The sequence below is a fragment of the Miniopterus natalensis genome, chromosome 16 (assembly GCF_054644295.1).
Source record: "Miniopterus natalensis isolate mMinNat1 chromosome 16, mMinNat1.hap1, whole genome shotgun sequence".
Lineage (NCBI taxonomy): Eukaryota > Metazoa > Chordata > Mammalia > Chiroptera > Miniopteridae > Miniopterus > Miniopterus natalensis.
This window is the reverse complement of record NC_142096.1, coordinates 1971674-1997115: the sequence shown is the minus strand read 5'-3', so window position 1 is coordinate 1997115 and position 25442 is coordinate 1971674. Positions and strand designations below refer to the sequence as shown.

At 45.3% G+C, this 25442-nt stretch overlaps 1 protein-coding gene across 3 annotated transcripts in view; it reads right to left on the bottom strand.

The window, feature by feature from the left end:
* RB1CC1 (RB1 inducible coiled-coil 1) overlaps nucleotides 1-21229 on the bottom strand; it is a 37377-nt gene extending 16148 nt beyond the window's left edge. For 2 of the 3 annotated variants that reach the window (XM_016198915.2, XM_016198916.2), the window contains exons 1-8: nucleotides 9632-9875; nucleotides 8866-8978; nucleotides 7370-7496; nucleotides 7032-7202; nucleotides 4918-5120; nucleotides 3689-4115; nucleotides 2050-2220; nucleotides 20-204 (exon numbers count right to left, since the gene is read on the bottom strand). In XM_016198915.2, the coding sequence (XP_016054401.2) occupies nucleotides 20-204; nucleotides 2050-2220; nucleotides 3689-4115; nucleotides 4918-5120; nucleotides 7032-7202; nucleotides 7370-7496; nucleotides 8866-8936 (1355 nt within the window). In that variant the 5' untranslated portion in view covers nucleotides 8937-8978; nucleotides 9632-9875. Of the gene's footprint in view, nucleotides 1-19; nucleotides 205-2049; nucleotides 2221-3688; nucleotides 4116-4917; nucleotides 5121-7031; nucleotides 7203-7369; nucleotides 7497-8865; nucleotides 8979-9631; nucleotides 9876-21111 lie in introns of those variants that run through there. The other variant, XM_087825256.1, reaches the window with a different exon arrangement.
* Nucleotides 21230-25442: the final 4213 nt, after the last annotated feature.

The following is a 25442-nucleotide window of genomic DNA, read 5'->3' as shown; positions in this document are numbered from 1 at the left end:
ATGTAACAGAATCACTCACTTCAGCCTGACGTGCAGGTTAGTTGCTAGTTCTTGTTTGGCAGTGGTACACTTCTGTTTAATATCCAACAGTTTTCTATGGTTTTGCAACATAATCATCAACTGATTTGCATGACTCAGGCATAAGTCAGGTAATACAGATGCGTCCTTCAAGTTTTCAGCTCTCTTCTGATTAGCTAAAAATCCCTTTGAAAGAAAATATTTTAAAAGGTATTAACTTTGTTTCATGAGAAACATGAACATTCACTTAGGAGAAATATCTTTATATTAAACAAGAACTGTCCTACTTTTTTTATTGATTTCAGAGAGAGGAAGGGAGAGGGAGAGAGAGATACAAACATCAATGACGGGAGTCAATGACCAGCTACCTCTGCACGCCACAGACTGGAGCTCAAGCTGGCAACCTAGGCATGTGCCCTGACTGGAAATAGAATGGTGACCTCCAGATTCATAGGTCAACACGCAACCTCTGAGCCACGCTGAGCAGGCAGAACTGTCCTACTTTCAAACAAGATTTTAAAATCTACTTTTTTGAATGTGTTACCTGTGGTCAAAACAAAAGATTAAGTTTTCAAGAAATCTATACTCATCTAATTCTATTCCATTGTCATGCTAAAAAAAAGAGCAAAACCCAGGAAGGTAAAGTAACTTAATTCAAAGGTACATTTAATGGCTAAATGAGAACTAGAAACTGTGTTTCTAGACTCCTACTACACATGGGTCAGTAAGAGCATGATATTAAATGAAACGTGGTCAATAATTCAAAGCCTTTAAAAAGAGGAACTGATTTAATCTTGACCAATATTTAATCCTATATTGTATATTTCCCTAAATAAAAAAAAAAATCAATTAACTGCACTTTTTATTGAAAAGGCATCCCTCTTAGTGTTTCTGGACTACATTTTGTTCCAATAACATATACATATTTTGTCCTGTCTTTACAGCAGTGACTGAACTGTACAATTTTACAGCACATTTTATTATTTGGTGGGAAAAAATAGGCGTTTTCTTAGCTATTCTTATTCATTTATTTTCATACGTGAATTCTACATCATTTTGTTAAGTAGGGAACGGACTGTCTTTAGGCTATAAATTATTTAGGCAGATGTGCCATATTTAAAAGCCTTCTTTTGTTCACAAAACCAGCCAAATGAAAATCCAACAGCAAACACTTATAAAAATGTCCAAAGAGGTTATAATCTTTTGATAGCCTGTTGATGAGGTTATTACTAACGTGTTTTTATTGTGTTTATAGGTGTTCTTTTCCTATTCTACTTACTAAGTGATTGAATTGTTACCGAGGCTTTGGGATTTGCACATCCATCCGACTGCTGTACTTGCTGTTATAAATAACTATCCTTCTAGGAAATGAACCACATTGATCAGTAAAGGACAGCAAGTGTGTCTTCCTAATTTCTAGTAGTTGTCACTCTCTCTCCATTGCATGTTTTTCTAAATATCATGAAAACATTTCAATTTAAATGATGTGTATTTAAAATTAAGTCAAAACAGTTTATATGTAAAAATAAGACAATGTCAATAGTAACTTTATCTTACTTTCCTTTCAATATGGAATATACTCAACTGTGGGCTTACTTTTTCTGTAACTCAATCCATTTAAAAATCTTGGCAGATTGCATTAAATTAGACCTAAACGCCTAAGTATTAGTAAATTCTTTAAGATTTCATATATTCCTCCTGTCCTTTACAAATTTCTTTTTTTTTTTTTTAGTTTTTGAGAGGGGACCAGGAGGTATTCAAATGTTTAGTACAGTGACTGCTTTACATGTCCTTTCAACACGTATTTTCCCCCAGCTGCTCACAGCATTTTCATGGCTTATCTCCCGTTGTCATCTAAAACAGCCTAAGCTCAATTTGCTTTATCAAACTGAAACACTAAGAACATGAGTTCTTTATTACATGGAAACAGTGATGCTGCATTAGCAATATCCTAGGGTGAAGTGAAAACATGGTGCTGACCAAACTGAAACTGCACCTAAAACAACTGTACAGAAAAGTCTGAAATAGCACCTGAGCCAGTTCTTTCTGCTCGTTCACCAGGCGGCCACAGCTGGCAATCATCTGATCCAGGGCATACAGCCGGTCCTCCAGCCCTTTGATGGCTTTCATATTCTGATTATCAAGTTTGGCAATAGTCTGACGGCATTCTACTATAAATGGTCGAATAATCCTTGGATCGAGCTAAATGATAAGGACACACATATGAATCAAGTTTCATCAGAGAGTTTAAAGTATATTTCACACTATTTTTATACAACTTCAGAGAAAAACACAGAAGTTTAAGTTTTATTTTCAGAAGGTCAAGAACTGGACAATTATGTTAATAAAACACAAGTACTACTGACTATATTGAAATACATAATTAAGAATATATATTTCCAGGAAATACACCTTTCAATCAATGCCACAAATTATTCAATTGTCAATATCCCAAAGAAAATGTTATTTTCAAGGTCTAATGAAGTAAAGCAGAGTTAAAAATAAACTAAACACACTCTTTGGTCATTGTCATCAATCCAACTTCTCTCTAACATAACATCCTCACACTTACCTCCCTCCTGGAGAGATCTCCGTTCTCCATCCCTAGCTCCTCAAGGAATCGGGTCAACTACAGTCTCCCCTCCCCTTGGAATACCTTACACGGGCCATCTTCTGCATGGACTCTCCATGAAAACCACCCGGCCAGAGATCACCAATGACCTTGTTTTACTTGAGGCTCTTAAGATAGTTAGCACTGAAGACCACCTTTCCCAGACCTCATAGCTTTGGGCATTATCTCAGGAGTTCCTGCACAGGGCCCTCCTCTGGCACCTTTTCCTACCTAATCCATGTATACAGATGAGCCAGGACTCGGCGCTTAGCCCACTTCTATCACTTCAGCGTAACTTCTACAGAGCTAACTCCCTACCCTTTTTGAATCCCTGAGCCTCACATTTTCAGAGTATGTTTGACTGCTTGTTAGTATCTATGTGTGGATATCAACTGTATGTTCTACTACTAACTCACTATAATTGTTTCCTGTGGAAACCCCTCAATGGCTTCCTTCTGCTCACAATGACATCCAAGACACAGAAAACAATACAGGCTTCCATGGGCTGACACCAGTAATTCCTTCCAGGCCTACCTTCTTTTGAAACGGAACTGCCTATTGTATTCAAACAAACTGAATATTTATATTCACAGAAATATAAAGATGACACCTCAATCATCCTGATCACAATTCTGTGGCTCACTTTCCACAATCAGAAATGAAATCTTTAGCTACTAAAATGTCAACTGTTCCTATAGGAACAGTAGTTTTCACTCGTTTTTGGCACTAATCTTTACATAATGTATCACATATTCCCCTGCCCTGGTAAGTGTCTTCATTGAAGCTTTCTTTGATGATTTAAATAATAAATGGTTAAAATGTCTTCTTTTGGGTGGTGGTTACTCCTGAATCAACTACTCATGAATGTGTACATTTCATTGAATGTAAATCATCCGTGTAAACAAAGAATACCAAAAAAAAAATTTTATCTTTCACACCAACACTCATTATTTCTACTTTAACATAATACCCATTCTCCCACTTTATAAAATATTTAGTATAAATAATATAATTTCAGATAGTTGAAAAGACAAGAAAAATCAAATTAATGTTACTCACCCTGCTCATTGAATCAAAGCACTTTCTAACTAATGATTCCACATCATTGGGTCTATCTTGAACATTTATCCAGTCCAACAAAGAAACATTAAAAAAAGGCAGCTCTCTGTCTTTAGCATCTGCTGGAGTTTCATCCTGCTGGGCAGGACTCTGACAAGATTCCCTCATTTCTCCTCCACTTTCAGCATCTGTAGTATCTGGGGCTACATGTTCCACTGACTTGTGAAATGAGGTTAATGAGGATTTATTAGTTGTCCCAGGCATATCGGGGGAGAGCACCAGTTCAGTGGAAGTTTTCAGCTCAGCCTTCTCTGAGCCTTCATGTTCAGGTAGAGAGTCCAGTCTTCCCAAACATTCCCTGTAACTATGTCTGGTCAGGCACTCCAACAGCGGGATCTTGGCCATTACTGAAACTGCAGTTCCTAAACTTAAAACACAAAAGTTCTGTCAGTAAATAACAGGACTACTCTAATTAGAGATTAGCATTTTATTATTACTCACAAATCTTACCACCTCTCTACTGTGTTATACATCCATAAAGTGCTGCAGGAGGTGTTGTAAGGGAAACCTAGTTAGAGAGAGGGAAGGGCACCAACACATTCAAGTTCTATTCTAAAGTAAAGTTTGCTAGGACACACTAAGCAAGTGAGCACTTGGTTTCTATCAAACCCTAAGATATAAGAAATTCAAATTTACCACAGCAGTCTTTAAGTCAATCAAGTATTTTTGGTATACTGAAAGCACAGGATAAAATTAACAATCTTAATAAAGATTATAAATGAAAGCCAGAACACAATGGTTATTTTCTACCTAAGCAAGCCTACAGCAGATGGCCACTTAAGAAAATTACATTTTCCTTTGTTAGTTAATGTTTGAAAATTTTTCCATTTCCATTAGGTGTGTCATTTTTTGATGTTACCTTTACTTTATTGGAAAGTTGGTAGCTAGGTGAGAGCATGCAAAGATTCTTGGGTTTGTGAAATATTTCAAAAGTATTTTAAGCCTTTTACACAAAGAAAACAACACATGAAAAAGAAATGTGGGAGATGTGTAATATATGTGGTAAAACCAATCATAACTTTAGAGTCTATGAAAGTCATCATAAAAGTCTCAAAAAATGAACTTTGATTAATATACGGCCTACTTGAAACATTATTAATTACTGAAACTACTGATAAATGGCAAAGATATTTTAAACATCTTATTATCCATTTTAATGGCACACATACTGAGTAAGTTTTGACTTGATGTCCTCTATGGATTGCAGATAATTGGAATAAATATTTTCAAACTTGAAGAGCAGCTTTTGGTAGGAGTTTGAGCAGTCCTCCAGGTTGGCCATGATGGCAGCCCAGCCTTGGTGTTGAAGGTGTTCATCATGGACCAGACTTTCACAGAAGGAGCTAAGTTTCTTGGCAACTTCATACATTTCCTATGTCAAAAATATGAAACAATAAAAGAAGGTAGCGTTTCTGTGCACGTTTCCACGCATGTACTTACGTGGGTGCGTGCATGTGCCCTGAACACATTTTAAAGAGGGCATGTTAAGGGAATGCTTTAGTTCGTCTCATTTGTGCCTGCCCGTTGTTATGACAGTGGAGGAAGATAAACACCCGACTCATTGCTGCTGGGAGTCTATACTGGTAAAGCATCTACAGAGGGCAATAACTATCAAAAGTAAAATGCTATCTATCTACTGCTTGGCAAAGTGGTTCATCTAGGGATTTATCCAGTAAGATCTTAAACAAATAAAGAATCGTCAAAGGTTCTTTATTTCAATACTATGAAACGAAATGCAAAACACCTCAATGTCTATCAAAATTTACACCAATACAATGAAATTTATGTAGCATAAAATGAAGTATTTTTATATATAAGGCTATGAAAAGATCAACATACAGTATTAAATTCAAAAGGCAAGGTGCTGAATTCATAAAGTAATTTTTTTAAAAATTGATTTTATAGAGGGAAGAAGGGAGGGAGGGAGAGAAAGGGAGAGAGAGAGAGAGAGAGAGAGAGAGAGAAAGAGAAAAAGAGAAAAGAAGAGAAACATCAACCCACAATCTAGGTATGAAACCTGGCCAGGAATTGAACCTATAACCTTCTGGTGCATAGGATGACACTCCAAACACCTGAGCCACACGGGCCAGGGCACCTATCTTTATACATCACATAAAAAATCAATTACAAGTTTTCTACAGATATAAATAAATGTGGCTCAGTTGTTTGGAATGTCATCCTGTACACCAGAAGGTGGGGGGTCCCATTCCAGGTCAGGGCACATACCCAGGTTTCAGGTTCAATCCCCAGTCAGGGTGCATGCAGGAGGCAACCAATCAATGTTTCTCTCTACATATCTCCTCCTTCCTCTCTCTCTCTAAAAAAATCAATTAAAATAAGTATTAAAAGGTAAATACTGTTGGTGGATTTTAAACGAACATTTTCTCATGTCTGAAGGTAAAATGTGTCTTACTACTGATAGCTTCGAGTCAACATTATAGTCAAGTACTAGGCAAGTAAAAAAAGAAAACCAATGACTGGCAAACAACCCATGAAGACTACAATACAAAAGGTATGTACTGAAAAGCAACTTGGGCCTGGCTGGTGTGGCTCAGCAGTTAAGCATCAACCTGGGATCCAGGAGATGGTGGTTCAGTTCCCGGTCAGGGCACATGCCTGGGTTGTGGCTTGACCCCCAGTCGGGGACGTGCAGGAGGCAGCGATCAATGACTGACTCTCTCTCTCTCTCTCATCATCGATGTTTCTCTCTCTCCCTCTCCCTTCCTCTCTCTGAAATCAATAAAGATATATTAAAAAAAAAAGAAAGAAAAGCAACCTGGTTTTCCTCCAGGACCTAAATAAGGATAGGGGAAAAAGAATCACATTTTTAATAGTTACTTAAGCTCTCTTTGTTTATGTCTATTTTAACATAGGTACTTTGTTGATTAAAGCAGTGTTCAGAAGTCATTATCTGCATACCATATTTAGGAAAGAAGTTGAACAAATCACAGTTAAGACCATGTTCCACTCTAAGATCTTGTCACTGTTTGACAATGTACAATGACTAACAATGTACCGTCCTGAAATTTAAATACCAGACACACTGACCACAAAATACGTATCGTTAAAAGCTTGTTATTTTTCACATTTTTTGAACATTTCCTCTGTAACTTAGAATACTTTGCTATTTAGATTTGAATGCTTTTAGGAGTAATAAATTTGTTAGAATGTTCCGAAAATATACCAAGTGTATGTGTAAGACTTCATTGTGTTACATGCACCAGTTTTAATTTTAAACTGTACTAGATGTGTCATTACATCTCAGAAAGCACTGATATCTCACCACCGCAAGCTGTGTCCTGGAAGCAACAGTGTGAAAGACCGCAGGCATCATAAGCGACTCTTCCACTTTTATTTCCATGTCATTTTCTGTCGAAAAGGTAGTTTTAGGAATAGCAGGTGGAAGTTCACATAAGATCATTTCTTTGTTAAAAAGAAATATTGGATTTGTGTCCTATGAAAGTAAAAATGCAAAAAAAAACAGTGAAGTAAAATGTTACAAATACTGACCATGCACACTGCCCTCAACACAGGAGGCAGATACACCTTGCTTCTGAAGGCTGGGCCCAGCCCCGTCTGCCGTGAAGCGGAGCACGCTGGGCGCCAGGGCAGGACACCTACCGTCCCCGCGCTGTAGGTGCACACTCTTCTGTCCGCAGCCATGCACTCGCCGCCGTTGACTACCAGCACCTGGTGCTGCATAGCGATCTTGTACTTGCTGTGGATGGCATGCTTAAGGTCTGTAACACTGCAGCAAGAGAAGGCACCCGTTACTTTGACAAGCATTTTTATTATCAAGGTAGCACTACGTACAAATATCTGACAGATTAAGGAATTCTACTCCTTAGATTTTCCACCAAAACAGAAGAAAAAAATATAAGCGCCTTTATCTCTGGAGCTGGGTTTCATAACTAACTGGCTGGTCTTAGGTGAATAAGTCAACCATGTGCCACATCTAAAAGGGAGTCTATCAAACACAGGCAGTGGACATATTTATTTTTGTGCTCTTTACATAATGTAGCAAAGGAACATGCTCAAATTAGCATCAGGTCTGTTAAAATCCTCAGAACACAGGATGTGTGTTAAAAATCTCCACATCACATTACACTATATATTAAATCTAAATTATATGAAAACTGTTTCCTTGTCCTATCTTTCAAAAAAACCATTGCTTTACAAGTAAAATAGTATTGCATAAAACTAGAATAATAACAGGAGAATAAACTCTGTTTCCTGTACTTAGAACTGTAGCCTACTTCTGCCCCGCCCCGCATTTGGTATTTCTATTCCCTTCCTGTATGGCCTCGAGGCACATCTTTCCTCACCCGAAACCTCTCCCCAGTTTTTACAGATATAAGAGGGCATGTATTACTCAAATACTTGAAACCCCTCACAGCTGGAGAATTATTAGAACTGTGAGTCCCACTAATTTGGCTAAAGTCAACTACTATCTTTATTAATACAAGAGAATTTTTTAAAAAATCACTAAAAACCACGGGACTGCCCAGCTGGGCCTGGCTCAGCGGTTGAGCATCGACCTAGGATCCAGGAGATCGCAGTTCGATTCCCAGTCAGGGCACATGCCCGGGTTGCGGGCTGGATCCCCCTCACTGGGGATTGTGCAGGAGGCAGCCGATCAATGATGACTCTCTCATCATTGATGTTTCTATCTCCCTCCCTCCCTCTCCCTTCCTCTTCTGAAATCAATAAAGATATATTTAAAAAAAAAACAAAAACAGGTAAAAAACCACGGACTGACAGATGTTGCTTTCTATAGCTGGCAGTAACCCCGAGCTGTGTCCTGCGACACTTGGACTAGGAATCAGCTATGAAATCTTATTCCTAGTTGACAGCTCTCGTTTGAAATCAGTATGTTCCTGGGTGAGTTGTTCTTGTGCATAATTTAGTCACATGACCAGAGTAAAGCACAACTTAATGATTTCAACTTCAGCATTTGGAGAAAGGTAACAACATGCTGGGATGAAATACTGTATTTAAGACTTGCTGTATCACTACTCTTAATAATAAAGGAATAGTTTTCACAACATCAAATTGTTTCCTGTCACTTTTTGCTGCACAAAATGCCAAGCTGTGAGAACAAACGAAATGCGGCTCACGTTTGCACTGTAAGTTCAGTGTCAAATGTTAGGGTGGTTCCGGTGTTAACCAGAAATACATATAACTTCATGGTGACTTCTCTGGGCTTGTAACTCACACTCGGATACGGTCACTAAAAGAAAGAGACAAGAAAAGTGGTCAAATTTAAAAACGCACACGAATACCCTCACGTAAAGCACAGCACAGTTGTACTTCATAAATAACAAACGACACAGGTTTTTATGTTCACAGTGGCTACTGGACAATTCAGTCAATTTGCTGCTTAAAAACAAATAAATAGTAATGAGAGAAGTGAAAAGCATAACTGTTTTACCATTAAAAAGTAATTTGAAGAGGCAAGTGGTTAAACGCTACGTGGATATGTCACTCTGATCTACACTAAGAGTAAAACAACAAAGAACAAAAATTTGGTCACACATCTAACTCCACTTATTTAAAATAACTTTGCCATTAACTATTTGTTGACGTCAAAACCTCATATATAAAATAAAGGGACAGATTTCAACATCTAGCTCTTTTTTTTTTTAAAACCGGAGGTAAAATTCCCTAAGATTAAAGAATGTGGTGAAAGACGATACATTCCCAGAAACTAGTTAAGTGCCTTTATATTCTTTCCACACCACCTTCAGAGTAAAATTATCAGGAAAGAAAGAAAAGGCAAATAAGTTTTTAACATTCATGATTTCCAAATTAATTATTTTAAATGCCTGAGATCTATTATAAATCATTAAAAACTCTATTACAGAGGTAGGAACTGTGACTTACCGTCAGGCACTGTGGAAAGGACGACCACCTTCCTTAAAAAGCAGATTAAAACTGGCTTGTGTTTGCTTTGCTTGATATTGGCAACTGAATGGCATTACTGGTTAAACTCAGTGAACTGAAAAAGAAAATATCTGGATTATCACAGAGAGAAACAGTTCAGTATGTGACAATCATGTGGTTACTGTTCTCTTCCTTTTAAAATTACCTTCTCAAACAGAAATCTCAACTCAGACTTTTCCCACCCGCACACTCACTGAGAGCACAAGCATGGGACCTGGACCCACACCTCTCCATTAGGAGTTATCAAACCAAAGGTCTCCAAAGAACTCCCCCAGACTGCTGAGCAGTACGGCCACTTCTCATTCCTTCAAGCAGAGTGGTAAAGGAGCCCGGGTGACCCTGACCCCAGTGCTTGTGCCTGATCTTGAACAAGTGACTGAACTATTCCAGTTTCTTCTTTTGTAAAATAGGAATTAAAATGGTACCTTGGAGAGCCCCTCCACCTGCAGTTATCCACCCTCTAGTGAAGTCCTGTCCTATCCCCCCCCCCCCCCCCATGAGGGCAGGGCCTACGATCTGTTTCTAATCAATGAAATCTGGCAAAGGTGATGAAATGTCATGATTGATACTGGAGATTACACCTTCCAGCAAGCTGACTCCCTCCCTGGCCCGCCTTGATGAAGTAATAAGATGCCATATGGAGAGGCCCACGTGGGAAGAAACTGAAGTTGGGATCTGGCCAAAAGCCAACAAGAAGCTGAAGGCCTCAGTGCTGCAGGGAAATGAATCTCGACAACCACCTAGAGCTTGGAAGCAGGTCGTTCGTGAGTCAAGCCTCAGACAAGGCCCTGGCCCTGGCCCACACCCTCTCCAGTCCTGTGAGACCCTGGGCAGAGGAACAAGCCTTGCCTAGAATCTGTGAGATATTTGTGTTGTTTTAAACAGCTAAGATTGTGGTAATTTCTTGCTCAGCAAGAGTACCCCACATCATAGGGATACTACGACAATTAACTAGGGGGAAAAGTTAATGTATGAGTAAGGTGCTCAGCGGATAAGAGCTCAGTCAACAGCCCAGGCGCCCCCCGGCACCTCCTCCTCTACGCTCCATGCTCAGGGGTGTCTCAGCCAGGCCCCTTCCCCCTCACGGCAGCTCACCTGCTCCCACAGCTGCAGCTGCCACTGCTGGTGCCCAGCCCCAGCCCAGTCTCTCTCTCGACCCGAGTTATGTACCCAGCCCGTCTCTAACTCAAGAAACCGAGGTTTCCCATATGCATCTCACTATTGCTCTTTCTAAACAGAACCCATCTTTCCTGCCTCCTAACCTACTCCCTAGTCCAGTTCCTTCCTGCTGACGGAATCACACTGCCCAGTCTCAGGCCCTACCCCGGATCTGCCCCCTCCTCACAGGTTACACACATAAATGTCAGTTAAGTGCTCATGTCCAGTCCATTCTAACAAACATTTACTACCTGTTCCTATTCCTACTGCTACTGCCTTAATCAGGCCCTCACTGATCTGGAACTTAACAAAAGCTTTGGACAACCGGCTCCATATCCCCTCTATCCCTAGCCCACCCACCTCCACGCTACCTTCAGAGACCATTCTAAATGCCAGGCTAATCGAGCTTTCTGCTGCTCTGAACCAGCTGTGACTGATTTTACGGCAGCTACCATTTAGGAGTGCCCACCACGTTCCAGGCAACTATTCTACGTGCTTTATTAAATGAAATTCTCCCATCCGATCCTCACAAGAATCTTTGTGGGGGCAGATAGTATCATCCTCCTCATTTTATAAAGACTAAGAATTAATTTAGGATTTAAATAATAGGTTATCACATCCCTTTAACCCAGGGGTGAGGCACCTTTCTTCTGCCAAGGGCCATTTGGATATTTATAACATCATTCTTAGGCCATATAAAATTATCAAGCTAAAAATTATCCATGAAAAAAGCTCCTGGATTCACTGAGTGTTGAGTCCCGCCTGCGGCTGCCTTGGCAGGGCCAGACCCAATGACTTCGAGGGCCGTGCATGGCCTGGGGCTGGACGTTGTCCACCCCTGCTTTAACCACCACGAAAACATCCAGTAGGACAGCAAACATTGCATGGCTGCTTCCTCTCCACCACAACCTACCATCCTCGCCCTCCCCACAACTCCCAAACACCACGCTGCTTAAACTGCCCGAACAGAACCGCCTGCTTGGTCTCCAAGCCTTCCCTGAGCCGTTCCGACCGCCCAACACGCTCCTTCCTCTACCTCTGTTGCCGCCCCTTCCCCCCACGCTGCTCACCAGCCCCATATTTCCTTGCAGATTCAATCACAGTAACATCGTTAGCTGTGCTATGCCGTCTTCCCATGCTTGCGTATATTTCTGTTTCTCTTCAGATTTCACACCTCCACTGGATAGCAAGCTTCTTTACAGCAAGGACCGTGCATTCCTGGGAACCAGCTCTAAAGTATTTCTAAATAAAAATGAATAAATAATTCTAGAGTAGTAAAGGATTATTCTATACCCTTGTGAAGGCTGCTAAGAAGTCACACGCTTGACATCTACCACAGAGTTTCTTCAGGTTGTCCTCAAAGAAAGATCCCCAGGTTTTCCAACGTCATCATCTCCACAATACAGCTCTGCTTCATTCATCAGCCCTCCACCACCATTCAGATCCTCAACAAACGCAACCCCAAGGACTTGGTCCGACTGGACAGATACTCAGGTTCTACCTAGCTCAGATGTATGTCGCTCTAATACTACAGATTAGCACCAAATATTTTCATGAATAAAACAAAGTGACTAGGAAGCCAACAGAGTAAAGTAACAAATATAGTTGATTATCAGAGCCTCCAAGTAACAGAGCTGGGTTCCCGGGTAACAATAAGCCAGGCCCCCCTGCCAATCCCTGGAGGGTGAAAACAACATTTACTAAAAATCACTACAATACCCTGGTTGGGTAGTTCAGCTGGTTAGAGTGTAGTCCTGATGCACCAAGGTTGCAGGTTCAATCCCGGGTCAGACACATACAAGAATCAACCAATGAATTCATGAGTAAGTGGAACAGATGGATGTTTCTTTCTCATTTTCAAGTAACTATAAGTTTGACTATTTTATACCTGAGCATGACCCAGTATATCCTGATTCATATTACTTATTTTTCACTTAATAATCCTCTTTCCACATTATTACAAATGCTTCATAAACATCAATATTGATGGCCAAAAAGCATTCCAACTTGTGAATTCACCATAATTTATATACTTACTATCTCCCAGGGTTTATTTTTTTAATCTCACAGATACACATTACTCCTTAGGCAATATATCTGATTAACCATCTGACTACACCCTTCTAATATAATGTTTTTGCATGCTTGCTAATACTATTTATTTTATATTTAAACACTGTCTTTTATTATTACTGAGTTGGAACTTTATTCATTCATGGATTGCCTACTCTATCATGCGCTATGTTAGACACAGAATGTAACAGTTGTTTAAAGAAGATCAACATAGTCCCAGGACTACTATGAACTCAATTACCAGAAAGAATGAAGTCCCTATCTTACAGGGTTAACTTAAAAATTAGAGGACAACATATATATAAAGCACCCAACACAATACCTAAAGAAGCGCTCAACAAATGTATGCACCACAACCTGGGATGTGCCCTGACTAGGGACTAGGAGCCTTTCGTGTACAGGATGACACGCCAATGACTGCGCCTGGCCAGGCTGTTATCTTTACGTACACACAAAATGAAAAACAGAGCTGTGAAAAGAACATGAGATTTGGGATCAGAAGACCTGTAATTCAAGTCCTGTCTCCACTAATGACTGTATGACCCTGACTGACCTCATTTACTAAATTACTTTGATTACAAAAAGGAAACTTCCTATATCCCTCCCATAGGGTTATTGTGAGGAAGTAAAGCAGCATCAACACATATAAGGAAGAGCTATGCAAACTAAAGTGCCATACAAGTATCAGTTACTGTTACCAACTAATCCAGATCTTTGTCCTGATGCTAAATATCTCCAACTAGAAATCACACTACTTCAAACTCATCATGTCCATATTTCAATTCAGTGCTTTTCTTTTAAAACTATTCCCTACCTTCTCTCAACAAAACCTATCATCCCCTTGTTACTCAAATCTTGTTATTTCTATTTAACTCCTATTCATTTTTTCCTTCATAACCCAACCCCTCATTTTGAAATGACAGCACCCTTATTTTAGAGCCTGACGATGCTCCTCGCTGCCTGTAAGCCTCCATCCTGCTCCACCTCTTCCCCAGCACTTCTACCAGTTACCACCATGGTCATGGTCCTCAGGCTGCTTCCTCAAGGAGGCCACAAACCAAGGCCCCATCATGTTCTGTCGTTTGTTTCTTTGCAGCTACCTCGCCTGACCTCACTTCAGCACCCAGATGATTTCACTTAATTTCATTATCTGCCTGCCCCTGGAAGCAGGTAAATTTGCTGACTTTGGCATAAAGCTAGATTGCCATTCCAATGGCAGACTTTGGGGTAACTCTGATCTCCTCTCCCCCACCGAGGTTCACCTAACCTTTACACGGCACTTCACCATCTATAAACTGAAATATTTCCTTTTACAGGGTGGACGAGAGGGATAGAAATGATGTACTTCAGATGTGTCCACAATGCAAAGAATAAAAGCTTTAAGAATGGCAGCAATCATAACTTCAACTCCACCATTCAAGGCCTTAATAATTATCCGTTTATCTTTCCAGAGTATCTCCAACTACTCCCCTGCCCAAAACCTATACTCTACTTTACAAAGTCCTGCCAGGTAAAATTCCCCCATTTCTGCTTATTACTCATCCAAGTGTGGTCCAAAAGTACAGTCCTACTAGCACTTCTAGGAAGTCTCCCTTAATTCCAGGTGGCCCACAGTCTTCTTTTCTCCACTTCTGAACTTACAGAGCTCTTAATTCAGTATAGAAGGCGCTATCAATCATCTCGGAGGCGGGGGGACTTCACATCAAAGTGATACCGTTGTAATAACCTGATTATTAATCAGCTGGAAAGGAGTAAAGGGAGGGCGGAATAATACAGGCCTGCCTTTTGTACAGCTTTGCCAGAAAGCAGCAGCTTAACACTCTCCAGGTCTGTTCCCCGAAGATCCCTAGGGGGAAGGGACTGGAAAACAGAAGCATGCCCAGTGAGGTCTGGGTGACATAGAAAAGGTGACTATCTGTCAGTCACACCTGGCAACAGGGCATTGGCTAGAATAGGCGTGGCCACTGCAAGGGAGAGAGATCTTGGAAATATAAGCTCCTGAACAAAGGGAGCTTGCTCTCGTGGCCCTCTTGCCCTCCTGGCTCTCCTGCTGCAGGGGGCATGTCCCTGCCTTGCCCTACACAACAGACTGACGGACTGGGACTAGCCTGATGCTGTACGAGACTCCAGTCCCCCATGGAACGGAAGCTCTGGACACTGGCTTTGCGTCTAGCTCTGCTGAAGCCCCAGCTGCCCATTTTCCAGGACTCGTTTAAGGCATATGGGAATCTGGAAACCAAGGGATGTAACTTCACACAAATAAACCTTTCTGTCACATCTCATCGCCTGCACCCCTCCCCCCCCCACCCCCGTGCAAGTCTTAAAATTTTTTTCTCAAAATATTACAAGAATCGGGCCCCCAACTCCCAGTGGGGAAAGGGATAACTCACTCCCACTGGCAATGGAGAAACCCCACCCATGTAATCTTCCAATGACAAAAGGCCATCTGTTCCTCACAGACCCTCCTGGGATAGAATCAGCTATAAATGAGGGGGAAAGGAAAGATGTATTTTTAAAAATACTGATTCCATTGCATTTATTCCCAAATATACAGGGGTTACAAATGGACATTTGTGCACATAAGGAACAAGGAAGCATCTCCTATACTCAAAAAAACTGTCTACCTACCTATCAGCTGGAGAACGGTTTACAATTCCCTCCGAGAGACCACCACCACAATGGCTGCTAGTCACTCCAGCTCAGTCAGCTAGTCTAACCCATTCAAAGTTTCGAATTAGCTTCCTTACATGGGGAGAGCAAAGGGGAAAATTCCCAATGACGTTTTCTGACACCCCAAACTGGGCACATTCAGCCTCAGAGTAGGTCGGCCACCTTCGCATCCCCCAGAGAACCTTTTCACAGAGGCTCAGGGCCTGCTAAGCGAACGTCGTCCACAACTAAGCAAGGACCTTCACATGAGACAGCGCCAAAAGCTCAGCAACAGCAGGAGTGCTCTAACAGTTCAGAGCCTTGTCCTTCAGGGTTTCCCCATGTCCACGGGAAATACATGCGCAGGCAGAGAGTTTGGTTCTATAGAAGTGAAATACCGTTATACAACTTGTTTGAGCCAATGTCTGCCATTCATAAAAATTATGTAAAATGCTCAACAAAGAGCATTTAAATTTAGAAATATTAGCAAATAAACAGTCTTTAAAAAGGTGTCCCAATTGAGAATATCATCAGACTCTGCCATTCTGAATTACTCACTCATAAAAAATAAATTCACTTAAACACGTATTACTGCATTTAATTTTTTCATGCACATCTTATCATTTGACAGCTTCTGCTTAACAGAGATACAGAAGAACCGTATTAAAATGAATTTAAATGAAGTCTACTACAAAATTGCTCTCCTGCCTCCAAAATACACCAAATAATGAAGCCACAGCGACTTTCCTCTATTACTGTAACCAGAGCTGTGCGCGGTATAACTGTTAAGGGATAGCAATATCAAATTATGACACTTCCTTAAAATGTGAACTCTGGCCCTGGCCGGTTTGGCTCAGTGGTTAGAGTATCGGCCCAAGGACTGAAGGGTCTCGGGTGAGATTCCAGTCAAGAGCATGAACCTCAGCTACAGGCTCGATCCCCAGCCCTGGCTGGGGTGGGTACAGGAGGCAACCAATCGATGTGTCTCTCTCACATTGATGTTTCTCTCTCTCCCCCCCCTCTACTCTCTCTGAAAAGCAATGGAAAAAATATCCTCAGGTGAGGATTAGAAAAAAAAAAAGTGAATTCTGGTGTTTTAAATTCTTAACGCTCATATCACTCATCTATATATATATATATATATATATATATATATATATATATACACACACACACACACATACACACACACACAACCCTCCTCAGAATTTTTCTAATTCTGTTTCATTTTATAACAGATACTAAGAGTTAAAAAAAACTGCAACCAAAATTATTTATACAGCAAATGTTGAATTAGCCTCATTCTACTAAGCCAAGACTACATGCAAACCTACGGTAGTATCAAAAGAGGAGGTGCACATCTGGAATTTGGAAGCATTAACATATGGTAGTGATTTGACTAATATTTCAACAGATAGTCTAAATAATTACTGACTAGTTATTTACTATGTGTGGAATATCTGTAAGTCAATAAAATGAGAATTCAAGAGAGCAAAATCATTGGGGCGTGGGGGGTTATTCCATAAGCCTCAAGGCACTCACTAAACAGCTATGAAAGGGTGCTTATAGGCTCTCAAGTACTGTACTTGCAAAAAGTAACTTAACAGACCCTTAACTCAAGGCCACCCACTCCAGGCCCTGCACAACAGAGGTCCAGTTTACAGGCAAATTACATTTATTAGGTCCACGATAATGAAAGAATTGGAGAAATGTGATCATTAAAACTTACATACTTTGCCCTGGCCAGGTGGCTCAGTTGGTTGGAGCGTTGTCCCATACACTGAAAAAGCTGCAGGTGCCGTCCCCATATGGTGCACACTCGGGAGGCAAGCAATGGCTGGATGTGTCTCTTACATTGTTCCATTGCTGTTTCTTTCTCCGCCTCCCCTCCACACACCCCTTCCTCTCTCTCTCTCTAATCAATAAACGTATCCTCGGGTGAAGATTAAAAACGACTTACATACTTTTATATGAAACAGTAAGTACAAATCATCAACCCAGCACTCTACAACTTGCTTCTCTAGCATTAGATCTACCCCAGCTCCTCAGAGCGGTTTGCATTTGTAATTCATCTTCTTTAAAATTTCCTACCACCTTATATAGGAAGCTTACATATAAAGTTCGTCTTGTTCATTTTGCCAGAGCTAAAACTGCGTGTTGCAGGGGTGTAATTAACATTTCATAAAAAAAATGAATCTAGCTCCAAGTTGCTTTCCAGCTCTGTGCATTCGATGGAACAAACCTCTGTGACTTTGCCCACACAGGGTTAGAGTATATTTGTTTCCTTACTATGATCGGAAAACGTGAATATCTGTAGAGCCCCCACTACCACATTCTCTTACTACCATCCCCCTCCTCTGCAACCTGGCCGCACTCAGTAACCTTCTCACTTCTCCACATCTATGCCAATCATCTCAGAGCCTTTGCATTTACTACTCCTTCTGCCAAGGATATTCTTTCCCCCAGTAGTCAGTCACACAACTAGCTTCATTTGTCATGGAACTTTACCCAAAAGTTACCAGTGAGACCTTCCCTGGCCACTTTATCTAGTTTCAACCCGCAATCCTGACAGTTGATCTCCTCCCTTCCCTGTTTCATTTTTCCTCCCTAGCCTATACCTACTACTCCATATTTTTCTTGAATGAGTACGTACAGGGATGTGGCTTGGTTTGTTCACTGCTCCACATTTCTAGAGCAATGCCCGGCACATAATAATAGGTACATGAAAAGTACCTGTCAAAACTTGTTGAGATGGCCAGAACACTTTTTATTAAAGAAATGCAGTGACTTACCCATGCCCTACCATGCTTTTTCTTCTCCTAGAAATATCCAACACTCTGTAGAAGCCCAAATCCCTTCAGTATATTTTCTTCAAGTTTCCAATAACGCTCAATTATAATTATTTTTATACAGGACTCCCATTTTCTTTCATAAGGCAAGAATGCTTTCTTCCACATTCTTCTATTTCTCACAGTAACTGGTTCAACGGCCTGCAGTAACCACCTAACTGTAGGAATGAATAGATGTGGAAAGCAGCTGCTAGATTTTCCACTTGAGTGTTTTGAACCAGTATTTTCGTAGGACACAAGAAAAACTTAATTGGGGTTAGAGAATAGTATTATCGAAATGAGAAAATTTTCCTAGCCATTCCTTTTTGAAAAAAGTCATAAGTTATACACATCTGCAATGTAATGCATATAGCAGGTGCTCAAACACTCTCTGAATCCTGAAATTCTCAAAATCAGAAGTCAAATAAAGTTTTTCCCAAGCTTATATAAGGACTCAGGTTCAAAAGTGTGGCTTTTCAAGAACAGAGGTCGTGGGTCCTCTGCCCCTTTGGACTTTATGAATTCGACTTCCTAGAGGTCACCTGCAGGGCATTCTCACTTTGTCAGCAAGGCCAGAGCGTTTCCTCAAAGGCAAGCTCTGCCTTCACCCTCTAGGCAGGGACACGGGAAACCAGGCGGGCAACTAATCCCAGCTGGACTCACACAGAAGACCCAGAACAGACCAAATCACAGACCAAATCACTGTTAAACGCCTGTCTCAGCCCACATCCAATTTCCATCAGCAGCTACTTATCAACATAAATATTTATCAACACAAAAGGTCCCTTTTATTAAAAAAAACTCTAGGGGTCTGTGTTTTTTAAAATGTCTTCATTGATTTGGGGGGGGGGGGGAGAAACACCCACGATGAGCATCACTGGCCAGCTGCATCCTGCGCACCCACAGGGGAGGAGCCCGCGGCCGGCCTGTGCCCACCTGGAATGAACCCATGGCCTGGGAATGAACCCATCCCCTGGGAATGAACCCATCGCCGGGTCCCAGGTCGACGCTCAACGCTGAGCCGCGCGGGCCGGGCGGGGAAACTCCGTTGTGCCCCCTGGGCGGGCTTGGCCCGGTGGACACAGCGCCCGCCGGAGCACTGAAGGGCCGGGTTCGATCCCGGCCCCGGGCACGGGCCTGGGTCGCACGCAGGCTCCATCCTGCGGGAGGCACCGTGTCCCCCCCTCCCCAAGAGCAGTGGGAACGTCCTCCAGTGGGGTTTAGGGCAGGTTCGCCCGCGCGGCCCGCAGCCCGTCAGTGGCTCACCACCGGGGCTTCAGCTCTCCCCGCTCGGAAATCGATAAAGACATATTAAGAAATAAAACAAAACGAAAAGCCCTCTGGGTTTTAACTCACTACGCAAACACTAACATAAAGTCATGGGAGAAGTACTGGGAATCTGCCCCTTCGGGCCCTGGCACGGCCGGCAGCGCAGAGCGGACGGGCCTTCACCCTCCCCGGCGGCTCCGACCAGCCTCCCAAAGCGCATCGCCCCTCGGGGCGCTTCTGCTGCTCCTGGAAGGTCGGGCCGGAGGCCCTTCTACCCAACAGGGGCCGCACTGCGGGTCCCCATCGCGCCCACACTGGCCTCAGCAGTCTCCGCCGGCCGGCGCCCCGCTGGTCGAGGCCCCCCAAGGGCCCACAGGCCCCCCGCCGTCCCTGGCAGGGCACACGCCCAGACTGCCAGCTGGACACGGGGGCCGCAGGAGGCAGCAGGCCTATGGCTCTCTCCTGCTCCCTAAAACCAACGAGGACACGCGCGCCCACACCCCAGGAGATCAAGTGCCGTGTCTCCCCGACGGGCTTACTTCACTTAGCACAACGCCCTCCGCTTCCCTCCACCGTCCCCAAGGGTAAGGAGCGCTCTTCCTTGTTTACAGCTGCATAGTATTCCGCGGCGGCGGGGGTCAAGGGGGAGGGAGCGTCGGTAATGCTTTCAACAATAAAGTGTAAAAAAATAAAAATAAAATCAACAAAAACATATATATACTTTAAAGCCCCCTCCTAAACTGCTAACCCTGCGGGTGAACCACACAAGCACCACCGCGCACTGGGAACTGCACCACGGAGCGGCCGCAGGCCCGCTCCCGCAGCCGCCGCGAGGCGGACACCCCGGGAGGACGGGGTCCCGCAGGCCCCCGGCCCCCCGGCCCCCACCCCGCGGCACGACCGCACTCCCCAGAGTCACGCGGGCAAAAGCCAGATTGTGAAACTGTCAACAGCAAACGCGGCCCGCCCGCCGGGCAGCGGAAGGAGCGGGAGAGCGACCCCGGGGCGGCCGTTCCTCCGGGGCTCGGGCCCCGTCCCACCGCTGCCCGCGGGCCGGGCGGCGGCTGAGTCATCCCGGGAGTAACTTTACCCGGGGCCGAGACGCCTCCCGGCTTCTCCCCCCGCGCGCCCGGCTGGGCCCCGGCCCTCAAGCCCCGACGCCCGCAGGCTGAGCCGGGCGGCGGGCGAGGGGAGCGGGGAGGCGGCCCGGCATCGGCCCCCGTCGGCCGCTCCCGCAGCCCGGCCGCGGCCCCGGCCCCGCGCCGCCCGCAGCCCGGCGGGGCCTCGACGGGCGGGAGCCCCGCGCCCACAGCGGCGGCGGGTCGGGGGGCGGCCGCCGGGGGCCACCTGCCGGGACCCGCTCGCCCACCCGCGCGGGCGGCGCCCCAGCCCTGCCCGACCCGGGCCCGCGGTGGGAAGGACGCGGGCGGCCCCGGCCCCTACCTGGCGGCGCCTCGCTCCCCGCCGGCGGCAGCAACAGGGCCGGCGGCCCCCGGCACCATCTTCCGCCGCCGCCTCGTCCTCGGCGGCCGCTACCAACCGCCCATCCGGCGCCGCCAACCGACACGATCGCCGGCGTCCGGGGCCCGCGGCGGCCCGAGCCCCGGGCGGGAGGGGTGCGGGCGGAAGAGGGGCGCGGGCAGGCCCCTCGGCTCTGGGTCGGGGGCCGGGGGAGACGGGGCCGCGGCCGGTCAGAGCCGAGGGGCCGAGGCGCCAGCAGGACCCGGAGGCAGCGCCGAGGGCTCGGCAGGGCCGCGGACACGGCCGCCGCGGGTTTGTTATTGTCGACTCGGAGCCGTCCCCGCGGAGCATGCCGGGAGGCGGCGGGGGAGGGGCGGCCCCGCGGCGCAGGCGCCCGCGCGCAGGTCCGGAAGTCGGCGGCCCGCCGGGAAGGGGGCGGGGCGCGCGGCTGTGGGCGGGGCCGCGGGGCCGTCAGTCCTCCGCTGACCCGTCCTCCGCCCGGCCGCCGGCGCGGGGCTGTCGCCGCGGCCCGGGGCGCGCGACCTGAAGGTGAGCCCGACCTTCCCGGCTGCGGCCCGCGCTCAGCCCGCCGGCCCTGCGGGGCGGGGCCCCGGCTCCAGGCGCCCGGCGCGCGTCGCTCGGCCCGCGGCCGGCCCTGGGCCGAGGTCCTCGCCCGCGCCCCGGGGAAAGATGGGCGGGAGGCCCGGCCCGTGGGCTCGGCGTCCGCCTGGGAGCCCGGAGTCACCGTTCGGTTCCCGGGCGGGGCTCAGGCCGGGGCGCGGGCGCGATCGCCGTGGGGGCGCGCAGGAGGCAGCGGGTCGCTGACTCTCGCCGTCGATGCTTCTCCCCCTCCCCCCCCTCCCGCCCTGGAATCGGCACAAACATCTTTTTAAAGAGGAGGATGCGGCGGCCCCGGGCCTGCCCGCGCCCACGGCGAGTCCGGGAGCAGCGGCGCGCGTGGGCCCTCGGGCCGGGGAGGCGCCGGGGTGCGGGTGCGGAGGGAGGGGCGGCGCCGCCTCCGGACGGAGCTGTGCGGACCCGGGGCCCTGCTGTGCCGAGCCCGCCGGAGGGGCCGGAGGGGCACCTGCTGGGGCGCGGCCGCCCGGCCCGCAGCTCACCTGGAAAGAGCGCAGCGCGTGTCAAAGCCCCGCCGTCCCCGGGACTGTCAGGCCTGGAGGCGTTACCGTTGAGCCCTCGGAGGGCTTTCCGTAAGAAATGGAGCTTATCACCCTTTTCAAGAGCACCAAACGGGACAGATACTGTTAGAAGGCAGTGTGCCAGCCATCCTCCGTTTGCCCTGGTGGAATCTGATTTAAAAAAACAAACAAAAACCAGACTGGCCAGCGTGGCTCAGCGGTTGAGCACTGACCTAGGATCCAGGTGATCGGGGTTCGATTCCCAGTCAGGGCACATGCCCGGGTTGCGGTCGATCCCCAGTCAGGGGTGTGCAGGAGGCAGCCCATCAATGGCTCTCTCATCATGGATGTTTCTCTCTCTCCCTCTCCTTTCCTCTCTCTGAAATCAATAAAGAAATACATATTTTTAAAAATTCCCTTTCCTAGGTACCAACCCATCTCTCCAATTATACAGGGGTGGGCAAAAGTAGGTTTTACAGTCGTGAGTATGCAAAACAAGAGTTTATTCTTGTATTATTTAATTATTACATTATTTTCCATATGAACAACTGTAAACCTACTTTGGCCCACCCCCTGTATCTTCCGGCACTTTTTCCCTTTGCATGTGCCTTATATGAGTTTCCCCATCCAGTAATATTCTTACCCTCTGGTCCACCTTTCAAAGCCATCCCTTAAGACAGATCTTGGACATCAGCCATCCTCTTAACTGCTGGACAATGTAGTGATCACCCACCCTCCTCCTCCTACCTCTGCTCCATGTCACACTGCTATACATTTTTGTCTCCCCCCAAGTCAGTGAAACCTGGAAGATTGGGAACTATAAGTTATCCATTTTTAAGTTCCTAGAACTTCATGAGCTTGTTGCATAGTTAGTAACTAATGAACTATTTGTTAGTATAATAAATTCTGCAAATATTGAAGGCCAAGTAGCTAAGTTACTGTGGGAAATTCCTGCCCCAAATATCTCAAAAGCTCATACAGGGACCATCAAAGAAATCATTATAATGACAAGTTTATATGATAGTCTCTCAGTATCCTTGGGGGAATTGGTTCCAGGACACCCTCCCTTCCATGGCCACCAAACTACAATGCTCAAGTCTTATATAAAAGGGCATATTTGCACATAACTTATGCATGTCCATGCATACTTTAAGTCACCTCTAGGCTACTTATGATACCTAAGACATAATTTGACTTTTCGAAGTTGTGAATCACAGTTTATCATTTTTAAAGGTTAATCCCTTTTTTAAAGTTTTGGACTTTTTAAGATCATAGCTAATTTGGTGTGAAAAATATGGTCATACACACTAAGGCTTCTGCCACTGTAATTACAAATCATTATTTCCAGTAGTATTTCCATACCTTAAAGCTGCCTACTCAGTTGGTGTGTTGATGATACACACATTATTAATGATAATAATAGTCAACTTATGAGTGGCACCCTTCAAAGCCAGTGATGAGCTTGAAGAGCTTGTGAGTAATGCTGTTTCTACTGCTGCGACACATATGAGAGAATGCTTCCAGCATGCTTAATCTTCCAGCAGATTTAAACAATAGGTTGAGACAAACATTTTTTAAGTTCTTGTCTTCGTTATTTTGAAGAAAAGCTTCTCAGCAAAATGTCCAAGAGTAGAACTGGGATGTCTTAAAGCAGAAACTTCCAGGCTACAGACACAGGTGTGGAGTGGGTTCAGACATCAAGTAGTAGTTGGGCTTCAGGTGCTTCTTTGACTGTGAGCCACATTAAAAAATACATTTTAGCCTGGCTGGGCGTGACTCAGCGGTTGAGCGTGGACCTAGGATCCAAGAGATCACAGATGGATTCCCTGCCAGGGCACTTGCCTGGGTTGCGGGCTCGATCCCCAGTAGGGGGCGTGCAGGAGGCAGCCGATCAATGACTGTCTCGTCACTGATGTTTCTATCTCCCTTCCTCTCTCTGAAATCAGTGAAGATATATATGTATTTTAAATACACTTTATCTGAGCATTGATCCTGATGCCCAGGTTGCAGGTACTATCCCTAGTCTGGGCACATACAAGCATCAACAAATGAATGCATAAATAAGTGGAGCAACAAATCCGTGTTTCTCTCCCTTTGTCTCTCTAAAATCAATTTTTAAAAATACACTTCCTCCACTCAAGCAGGTTAGAGAAAAGCACCCGCATAAGAAAGTGTGCGAGGCAGTTAGACACAGCAGAACAAGGCCGGTGGGCCAGGTACAGAAGGTCACCAGGGCAGAAAGCACCAGGTGCCTAACAAAGGACAGCTGTAGGGTGGGCCCCCCCGGGGGGGGGCCCCCCTTCCTCCCCTTCCTCCCCTTCTTCCCCTTCCTCCCCTAGCACATCACTGGTCATGAGGTTTGGACCCTCCCCTGACCTTTCCTCCCTACAGAGAGCATCTAGGCCTCAGTTGTATTTGAGCTCCAGGCGCAGAAAACAACAAAACCAGCCACAGCTGCCCTCGGGACCAGCTGCACTGGATAAGGACCCCCTTGCCTGGTGCTGACCAATCAATCAGTGGAGATGAGGACCTTGAAAGGACACACCTGGAAAGCAGCTGAATATTATCATAATGAGACCTTTCCCTGGGATCTTCCCTAAAATCTCCTCCCTTAAAACCATTAGGACAGGACCCAGAGCTCTCCCTCCTGGGAGCCCTTCATGCCTTTCCCTCCCCTCCCCCAGGCAGGTCACCTTGACCTTCCTCACTCCCAAGCTCCAAGGGCCCTTCCTTTGCCTCTATAACTTGTTTCCTAAGCCCATTTCTTCTAGGAATTACTCTTTCACCTCTGTAATTCGACAAAATAAATGTTCTCTTACAGTTTAAGTCTTGGCTCTGAATTCTTTCCCAGCCAGAACCCCAGGACCCAGGTTGCTGAACCCAGGTCCTGTCTGACTCCATGGGTCTAACACCTGGTGCCGTTCCCACCACTACAACAAAAGCATTGGCATAAGGAGAAAGGAAATGAAAGTTGTAAAAAAAAATCCGAATTAAACTTTTAAATGTGAAAAATATAACATCTGAGATTAAAGAAACAACACTGGATGTGATTAACAGTAGACAGAAATCTCACTCAGGAAGACTTACTCTTCTGGAATGACCCCCTTCCATAGACTCTTACATGTCGATTGAAAGAAGTTTCCAAAGCAGATATGCAGAAATATGGAAAGACTGGGA